Source organism: Dasypus novemcinctus, chromosome 3 (assembly GCF_030445035.2).
Source record: "Dasypus novemcinctus isolate mDasNov1 chromosome 3, mDasNov1.1.hap2, whole genome shotgun sequence".
Taxonomy (NCBI): Eukaryota; Metazoa; Chordata; class Mammalia; order Cingulata; family Dasypodidae; genus Dasypus; species Dasypus novemcinctus.
The window spans coordinates 101,206,370-101,217,174 of NC_080675.1; the positions used below are offsets into that span (position 1 = coordinate 101,206,370).

At 35.6% G+C, this 10,805-nt stretch overlaps 1 protein-coding gene across 1 annotated transcript; it reads left to right on the forward strand.

Moving 5' to 3' along the window:
- The first annotated feature begins 5,310 nt into the window (after positions 1 to 5,310).
- On the forward strand, positions 5,311 to 6,246 carry LOC101438840 (olfactory receptor 4F15-like). Its single transcript, XM_004475497.1, has one exon. The coding sequence runs from the start codon at positions 5,311 to 5,313 to the stop codon at positions 6,244 to 6,246; it is 936 nt and encodes a 311-aa protein (XP_004475554.1).
- Positions 6,247 to 10,805: the final 4,559 nt, after the last annotated feature.

The window sequence follows — 10,805 nt, forward strand, 5'->3', positions numbered from 1 at the left end:
CAAGTGAATTAGTAGTTATTGGTTTATACTGCTAGTCAGTCTTGAACACGATATTAATGATATACAGATATGATCAGTGGTTCCTGTATGGATAAGTGATTCAATGAACATATAAAAATCTTAAAATAGAAAAAATATTTTCACAACCACAAAATTAATCATTACCCCACTCAATTGCTCCTAACTCCTATTATTCTTTTCTGCAAGACAGTTGGCCCTCGGGAAAACCAATGTGCTTCAAAGACCTAGTGTCTGTAGAAAGTTAGTAATAGAGAAGATATTGGTCATTAAAGCACAGTCCTCCTAATTGGTTCCATTCCTAATGTTCGAAACTATTTATAACCCTTAGTCTTGAGCAATGATGAATCTAAAAAGGAATCAATTTCTCTATTTCTCAAACGTTGAAGCTGCTGCAAAATGAACCTGAACTACAGCAGGTAGCTAAGAAACCCACTCTTTCATCCTCTAGCATCTGATAGCATAATTAGCCACCCTTTTTTTTTTTTTTTGGCTCCACACATTCTATTTCTCTTTCTGTATTTATTTTACTTTTGTTAACTCTCTTTATTTGAATGATTCTCACACATGTTCTTTTTTATTCTTGTCATCTTATTTGCCAAGATTTTTTCAAACTTTACCTATCGCAAATATTAATCCTTCCTGCAATAGAATAATAAAATGTTCTGTGTGTGCATGTGTTTGTGTGTGTGTACTTGCATGCCTATGTATATGCCTGGACTCAGCTATTGAAGAGTTCATTTCTGAGAATATTCACCATTGCATAAAAATAATTAATTCATGGTCATAAGTCAGTACTTGACTGTGGAGCTCAATATTAAGAATGCTAGGCAGGAAATTTAGAGTAATTCTAATATCGTATATAGAAATTGTCTTTAAAACTTAACAAAGTTAGTTCAACTAAATGCTTGCTTTTTTGCCTTTAGTTAAAAGCATTTAAAAGGATTTATTTTCAAGAAAATAAAATATGATAGGAGGCACATAGTAGTGAGAGAAACACAGACTCTGGAGGTATCCACATTTGCATTTAGATGCCAGGTCTTCCTCTTGCTCAGTTGCTCATGTTTATAAACATTAATTCATAAAATGTCATATTTTTTATTTTAAATTTAAATCTTCAAATCATTCAGGATTTTTTTAGCTGTAAAGTATGTGTTAGGACACTTTCAATTTCATGTTTCCAGTATAGACTCAATGATTAACAACTTTTGAATACAAAGAATTTATGAATAATTCTTTAGTTTTCTAAATAATTGTAATACCTTCTTTATCATATACTCTATTCCCTACAGTGTGTCTAATATTTTACTTTACTTTTGTTCCAATCTTTTTAAGTCTAGTCAAATTAATCAATGATTAATTCTTATTTTATATATATATTCCAAAATCTTTTATAGAAACATTATCTTGTCCCCTCTAACTCCCATTATGTTTCCTTTCCAAAATTTCCTGGTTACTAAAATGAACTTGAATCAATTTTTACTGTTTCAAAAGTATTTCACTAGATATTTGATGAATACCAGTTATTGCATAGATTAGCTCAGTGAGAATTGGTTTTTTAAAATAATTTTCAACCTTTTCCCATTAGAATGGTTTGACGTTCTTTTTTATTCAGAGTTTCAGATGTGTCATAAATGTTTATATTTTTCAATATATTTCATGTCTTGTGACATTTGTTTTATTTATAAATGTGTTCTTTTTATCATATTTTAAGAGATTGATATTGGTTGTATTTTAAACATGCTTTTATTAGTCTTAATATATTCCATTTAGTTATCTTAAGTTTTTCAGTACTCGTGTGTGTGATTGGCAAATGATGGCAGCTTTGCTACCATACTTTTAATATTATTGCTTTATTTAAACTTTTGTTTGCTTTATAAGGAATCATTGGATCTTAGCACACAGATTTTTTTGTACTTTTTGTTTATTGTGCTCTTAATTATAATCTTGCATCTAAATCAAATGCTGACTCTTACTTTAAAAAGTTATAGTAAAAGCATCATGTTAAAATTGTTTTGTGATCCTTCCTTTCTTACTAAGAGTTTATGAAATTTATCCAAAAAATGTTTTGTGCTAAAATTTTATGAAAACCCCCTCTGAAACTAAATATTGCTGATTTCTTCCACTTGGGTTCTTATATTATATGCTGAGAGATTTCAAGTATTTGATTTAGGTAGAGTCACCAAAGACTTAAAGTTGGAGAGGCACAATAGCATGTTTGATCTTTAGGCAAATAGATTTAGAAGCAAACTCTAATGGGCTGGAATTGGGTAAGATTGAAGTTAGAGTGTTCATTCAGAAGCCTATTCGATTGTCAAGATGAAAAACATGTACCAGGCAAACAAGAAAAGGACAATGGAATAAAGAGGATGGAACTCAACTAAGAAATATTTGAGATTGAATATTGTATAACTTGAGACGAGGGTGAAAGTGGGCTAAAGAAGCCTCATGAGTGTCTATATTGAGCATCTGGGAGATTGGTAATGATTTTTATTAAGTCATTGGAGTAAGTTGAATTCAGTTTTGAAACATTAACATAAAGTGGTAGTGGTACTTCCACTTGGATGTATCACATTCAGTTTCCCATATATTACTCTGAAATTCAGAGGCAAGCTACAAATTTAGAAGTCATCACATGTAAGCACTAGTTAAAATGTAAAAACTGGCAATTGATAAAAAATACTTAGGACAGCACCCTGACTCACAAAAATTAAGAGTGAGCAGTGGAAAACCAATCGGTGTGTCAGAGAAAATTATTGAGTAGAAAACGTAATAATTTTGGAGAATACTTTGGAAAGTACTGTCATAGAAATGCTGAGAATGCCATCAGCTACAAGGAACATAAAATCTGATTTATAGTGGCTTAACCAAATTAAAAATATTTTCCTCACATTTCAAGAACTCTGAAGAGAGACTAATACTGACTTTTAAGAGGCTCAGCATTCCATTTTGGGCTTAGATATTTTCTAACTTCTCACTGTATCATTTTTATTTTATTTATTTATTTATTTATTTTTAAAGACTTATTTTTATTTACTGCCCCCCCTCCCCTTTGCGGCTTGCCTGCTGTCTGCTGTCTGTGTCCATTCACTATACATTCTTCTGTGTCTGCTGGTCACCCTTTCTTGCATCATCTTGCTGTGCCAGCTCTATGCAGGAGTGGGCCATAAGCTCTCTGTGGGCACGGGCCAGCTTGGCTTCACAAGGGGGACCAGGTACATGAACCCAGGGCCTCCCATGTGGTAGACAGGAGCCCAATTGATTGAGTCACAGCCATTTCACTTATTTTTATTTTTAAGACATGCATTTTAAAATATCATGGCTGCTGCGTCTTTAGACATAACTTTGGTCTGCCTTAATAAGGGAACTGGAATAAGATCTTCCACATATGAAGCTCTGTCTTTTTATTTAGGAAGGAACAGTCCCCTCAGATGACTTTTCTGTATATCTCACTGAATAGTTCTGGGTCACTTGTCCCACTTTAGATGAATCATGACCAAGGAAAATTGAATTATACAGACAGGTTTAAAAAAATCAAGTATTATCCCCTTGGCATGAAATAGGAATATTACTCATGAAATTGAGAAAATTTTAGCCTATTATCTAAATAAAGAGAATTTATGTTGACAAGAATAGGGAAGGGGAATGATTTTATGAATGTCAAGTCCTGATGGAGTTACAGACACCAAAGGCATGATAAACAGCATCAAATCCTGAAGAGAAATCAAGAAAATAAATGCTGAGAGGTGATTATTGCATGAGGTATAAGAATCAAGTTTCTTTCTCCAAAAAAAAGAATCTGTAGAAAGGAGATTATTTGGCTTATTGAGTGAACAAAATGTGATTATGAGCTTCCCAATTACAGTGTGCAAAGAGAAATGAGTAATTAAAAGTGAACATGGGATTCAGATGTTTGATAATTTTTAAAGAGATTTCACTATGGTTATGTGAACTTGACCTTTCACTAAGTCAAGGGTAGTAAAAATGGAAGAAATTTTACCTGGTGGATCCTCAGGTAAGACCCAGGGTATATTTAAAAGGCATTTTCTTGAAGAGATTGGTGCTGAAGTGAAGAGTAGCACAGAACTCAATTGTGCCTCTGTTACTTAATCCCTCTGAGATGATTTTTTCATTGGTAAAATGATTCAAATAAAACTCTATCTTATGGAATTTTCATGAGGTTTAAAGGAAAAAATTAAGCTTACTAGAAAGCTTTGAAAGAGGGAAGAACTTAATAAATACTATATATTAGTATTATATTTGTTTATCACTTTTAACTTATTAACAGGTTTTCCAATCTTTTGTAGGCAATATTTTATAGGATGTAATTGTCCAATAATAAAAATAATTGCAGAACCAAACATTATGAATAATCTGAGCTTGTATACTTGACTGACATCATAAAATGTGGAAACAAAAAACATGGAAAATATCAACACTTTCATTATGATGACTTCTGTTTATCCAGTTAATAAATAATTCAGCTAAGAGAACTTGGAGACTACTGTGAGAGTGCCAATGTCCAGATGACAGAAAATGATTGAGGTAATTCAGGTATGAAAACACTGAACAAAAACAAAGAGAGGCCTGAAAAATGGTTTAAGAAGGGAAATAGTTTAGTTTCCTGGTTACTAAACCAAATGCCATGCAATGAGAACTTATTGCCTCACAGTTTTGAGACTAGGGTAAGACCAAATTCAAGGCTTCATCAAGGTGATGCTTTCTCCAAGAAGATTGTGACATTCTCTTCATTGGTCCCTGGATATTCTGTCACACAGCATTGCGCATGGTGTCCTCTGCTAGCCTCTCCTTTCTCTTTTTGGTTCCATTGACTTCTAGCTTATGGTTGCCCTCTGTGTCTCTCTCATCTGAGGCCTTCTATGTAAGGTTTCTGGTAACAGGACTAAGATCCATCCTGATTCAATTTATCACACCTTAACTAACCTCATCAAAATGTCCTGTTGACAAGGGTTCACTTCCACAGAAATGGATTAGGATTAAAACTTTTTGGGGGGGAACATAGCCCCAGGTTACCATAAGAAGCAATCCCAATTGTTGCTATGTGTAATAATTATAACTTTCTCTTTTATGTGTTTATGCTCTTGATTGCTGTAATTTTCCCATTTTCTTAATTTTTCTTCTTGTTCATGAAATGACTTCTAATTCTAGCTTATGTGATAAATACAAAAATTAGTAGTGTAAATATATAATCAATTTTAGTGTCACTGATACTGATTCTACCTCATTTTGTATCTCCCAATCATTTGAAAATCAATTCTTCCATCCAGCACAATGGATAAACTGAATGAATCATTTGTTTCTGAGTTTGTGCTTCTAGGACTCCCTAGTTCTTCAGAAACAAAAGTTTTTCTCACACTAATATTTTCCTTACTTTATTTAGGGATAATCCTGGGAAATCTTTTCATTTTGTTTTTGGTGATTTTTGATTCTCACTTACATTCCCCTATGTACTTCCTGCTGGCCAACCTGTCCCTCATTGATGTGATCTTTTCCTCAACGACAGTCCCCAAGATGATCACAGACCTTTTAAGTGAATATAAAGTAATTTCTTTCCAAGGTTGTATGGCACAGATATGCTTCATTCACATCATAGGAGGAGTGGAGATGGTGTTACTCATAGCCATGGCGTTTGACAGGTATACGGCAATCTGCAAGCCTCTTCACTATTTGAAAATCATGAACCCTAAAATATGTGTTTCATTTGTTATCTCTGCCTGGGTAACTGGAGTGATCCATGCTATGTCTCAATTTATTTTTATTATAAATTTGCCCTTCTGTGGCCCTAATAAAATAGACAGCTTTTACTGTGACTTTCCCAGGATCATACAACTTGCCTGCATAGATGGGTACAAATATGAGTTTATCATTGCTGCCAACAGTGGATTCATGACCATGGGCACCTTTTTCCTGCTTATCCTGTCCTATGTCTTCATTTTGGTGACTGTCTGGAAACGTTCTTCAGGAGACTTATCCAAGGCATTTGTCACATTGTCAGCTCACATCACTGTGGTTGTTCTTTATTTTACTCCATGTATGTTTCTCTATGTGTGGAATTTCCACACATCACCACTTGACAAATACCTGTTTATTGCTGATTTTGCTATCACCCCTGTCTTGAATCCTGCTATCTATACACTAAGAAATAAAGACATGAAGATAGCCATGAAAAGATTGAGGAAACATGGATATAATGCCCAAATTTGCTGACCAGACCTCTCATTGTAATTCTAGAACTGTACATCCATGGCCTGTTCAATATCATCAATTACGTATCCTGAATTTAAGATGTTCAGATCAGAACATACCATCTACCTCCATGTAACTTCCTACTATTTCAGTACAGAATATATTCATTATTATTATTATTATAATGGGAACTGTGAATTCGCCATGCTAAGAGATAAAATGTTGGCAGTCTGCAGCAATAGTGGACAAATATTACCTTATGATTGAAATTGTGACCACTTTTAAAATAGTAAAGGATATCATGAATTCCCTTCTGCTTCCTATTTCTCCATATCCTCTTGAGCACTTCTTACTTTCTGTGTGTTTTTTTAAAATAACTGTTATAATGGGTTTGAAGTGCTATTTCTTTGTGATTTTCATTTGCATTTCCCTGAAGGCTAATTATGTTGAGCATCTTTTCATTTCTTTTCTGGCCATTTGTATATCTTCTTCAGAGAAATATTTGTTCAAGTCTTTTACCCACTTTTTAATTGGGATATTTGTCTTTTTGTTGTTAAGTTGAAGGATTTCTGTACATATTCTGGATATTAATCCTTTACTGATATGTGATTTCCAAATATTTTCTCCCATTGTAAAGGGTATTTTTTTTTACATTCATGATAAAGACTTTGAGTACCAAACTTTTGCTTTTGATGATTTTCATTTATCTATTTTTTTTTTCCAACTGTTGCTTGTGCTTTGAATGTAAAGTCTATGAAAAGTCCAACTTAAGGCACTGTAAAAGATGCTTTCTCACCAAAGGCAGCTGTCACATGGAGAAGCAAAATGGACAAGGATCTCTCCCAAGGTTTCTGCCTTTCTGCAGCTATAGGAAAATCTGGCAGAGGGCATGTCTCTTACTGGGCAACCTTCCTCAATCTCAACAGCTCCATCTTCTTCTGGAGTTCAGCTGTAAAATAACCTTGCAAGCATATGGATCATTTCTCTCCAGGGCTCAGACTTTTGAGTCTCTCAATAAATTCTCTTTGTTCAGTTCAACTTTGATCAAAACTTTCTCTCACATCACAAGATCAAATATGTGGCTTCCTTTTCCTGTGTCTCTGTCTCCATTTTTGTCATACCTGGTAAAATGGCAGAGACTCCACCTAAGCTATGCCTCACTGACATAGTTCAATTGAAAGGCCTTATACCACTCAGTCAGCTGAGTGGGAAGAAGCATTCCCTGAGAGGAAGAGGTACCTGGCAAAGGAAGGAGAGTGGTTTCCTTTCTGTGGGTTAGGATACATGAGCCCCCTTTGAATCTCAGGGAAGTACCAGCCAGAACTGAGGTGGCCCTGGGAAGAGGGGTGGGGAGAATCTGCTCAGGTAGGTTGTCACACTCAGCTGCCCTGGGAGAGGAGAACTCAGTCAGAGATGAGGCAGAGACAGGCACCTAACTAGCCCAGCAAATGAAAACAATTAAAAGTCCAACTCACCTAAGGAAAACAGTGGCAGAAAGAGCCCAATAAGTTTTTAAAAGTCTATTTAGCTTATAGAGCTGCTGTAGAGAGTGGGGAAATTCCTGTCTTGCATGACATTGGCACAACTCTATGGTATTAGCACAAGGATAGACATATTGACCAATGGACCTAATTGAGAATTCTGATATAGATCCTCACATATACAGTCATCTGATATTTGACAAGGCCACCAAGCACATTCAACTAGGAGAGAATGGCCCCTTCAACACATGGTGCTTGGAGGACTGGATAACCATATTCAAAAGAATGAGAGAAGATCACCAATTTACACCTTATACAAAAATTAACTCCAAGATGGATCAAAGATCTAAATATAAGAGCCAAGACCATAAAGATCTTGGAGGATAATGTAGGGAAACATCCACAGGCTCTTGTATTAGAAAATAGTTTCATGAACTTTACACCCAAAGCATGTTCAATAAAAGAAAAAAAATAGATAAATGGGACCTCTTCAAAATTATAAACTCCTGCACCTGACAGGAGTTTGTCAAGAAAGTGAAAAGGAAGCCTACTGAATGGGAGAAAATATTTGGTAACCATATATCTGGAAGGTACCTAATGTCCAGTATGCATAAAGAAATCCTACACCTTGAAAATAAAAGGACAAAAAAAACTCATTGAGAAAATGGGCAAGAGATTTAAATAGATGCTTCTCCAAAGAGGAAATATAAGGGTTAAAAAGTACATGAAAAGATGTTCAGCATCACTACCTATTAAGGAAATGCAAATCAAAACTACAATGAGATATCATCTTACATCCACTAGACTGGTGGCCATTAAAAATACAGAGCACTAGAAGTGTTGGACAGGATGTGGAGGAATGAGAACACTTATCCACTGCTGGTGGGAATGTAGAATGGTAGAGCCATTGTGGAGGACAGTTTGATGGTTCCTCAGGAAGCTAGCTATAGAACTGCCACATGATCCAGCATTCCCACTACTAGATATATACTAGAAGAATTGAAAGCACGAACATGAACAGATATAGGCACACCAATGTTCATATTGGTATTATTCACTATTGCCAAAAGTTGGAAACAACCCAAATGCCTGTGAACAGATGAATACATAAACAAATTGTTGTGTATGCATACAATGAAATATTACCCAGCTGTAAGAAGGAATGCAGTATTAACACACAGAATAACATGGATCAATCTTGAAGATACTATGTTGAATGAAGCAAGCCAGGCACTGAAGGGCAAATATTAAATAAACTCACTGATATGAATTAAGCAAATTGAACAGATTCACAGAGTTAGAGTCTGGAAGGTAGGTTTAGAGAAGACAGAAAGGGAGAAGGTTGTGAGCCAATGCTCATATGGGTAAAATCTAAGATTAGGTAGAAGTGGGTAGTTGTGCTTTGGGTGTGTTTGACAATGGTGCAGTGATGCTATTGGGTTAAGCAGTGCTGGTTTGTGAGGGGGGTACATTGAGGTGAATGGGTTGGGATGTCCTTGGAACTGGGGTGAGGGTTGGGTTAGGGAGAAAGTGAACTCTGGGGATTTGCAGACATGTGGTTGAAATTACACTGTTGGGGGTGTTCTTTTGACTAAGATGGCAAGGGAGAATTACTGGATTAGGTAGTTGGATGTGGGAAACATGTGGGACAGAGCACACCTGGGGCAGGCCTCTAGGAAGTGTGTGAGTATTCATCTTTTCATATTGGGTTGTATCAGTGGGAGAGACCACAAAATGAGCTGGAAGGTGTTGGACTCCCAAACTGGAGAGTCCTGCTATGTTCTGAAAAGAGGGGAAGGGCAAGAGCATAGGCAGGGCTCACTAAGGAGGATAACCATTATGTCAAGCCATCAATGTTGTTGCATGTAACTGTGAATCTTATTCTTCAAGGAGTGAAGCTTGGTGGTTTTCATGTTTATGAGGAAAGTGGATGGAAGGAAATGCAATAGATGGAACATGGGGCATTTTGGAGGTGATGGAATTGTCTAAATGTTCTTATAATGATAGATATAGGCCAAGTTAAATTCATCAAAATTTATTATAAAAGTATGGCCCAAAATATAAACCTAAACCATAATGTAAATCATTGCCCATGGTTTGTAGGAATGTTTCAATATTTGTATATCAATTGCAACAATATACCATCCACATGAAAAATATACATAGGGTAAAGGGTAAAAGGAGCAGCATGTTGGTTATAGGGCAATCCCCTATATTCTGTATATCATTTTTCAGTTACCTAATTCTTCTTTGAAGACAAAATGAAAAAATAAGACACTGGGGGAATAATTGGAAGAAAAGTCACTGTACATATAAGACAGTAGATTTTACAGTGAAGAAAAACATAATGTCAAAAAAGTAATATTTTCCTCATTATAGTTATTATTCCAGTTTTTAAAATTTTTCATATTTTATTTCTTATTTTAAAAACTATCATTATTTCATTTTCTAAGTAACTTATTTGGTTGTTTTGTTGGCCTCTTTTTTGAAGTAGTTTTGGATAACAATAGAGTTACAACTGTAACAGGGGAGGATCATTGGTATGAAGTGTCAGTCTGGGGAATTCATGAGAAGAGGATCACCTGGGGTATACCTACAAGGCATTATAACTGTGTTCAGGTATTCATCGAGCATTGTCATGGTAGGTGGAGATTCTCACAATAACTGAAAGAATATTGAATTCTCTTTCTGTGGAGCTCTACCACATTCTCTAATGGAACATCAAGAATCCCCCATGTACAGGGGTGGTGATTACTGCAGAAGGATGGTCCATTGATGACCCCTTGATAATGATGACTACCTATGAACCTTTACTTTTGAAATTCAAACTTAGCCAGTATTACAGGATGCCTAAGCTTTACATCCTGAGAGCCTACTTGTTGCTCCAATGTGGCCTCTCTCTAAGCAGAGCTCAGCATATAAATGCATTACCTTCCCTCTGCATTGGACATGACTCCTGGTGGTAAGCCTCCCTGGCATTGAGGGATTACTACCAAGCACCAACTAGCAATGAAACTGTAAAACAAACCTTGACCAAAAGGGGGAAAAGATAAAGACAAATGAGTTTATATGGCTAAGAGACTTCAAAGTGAGTTGGCC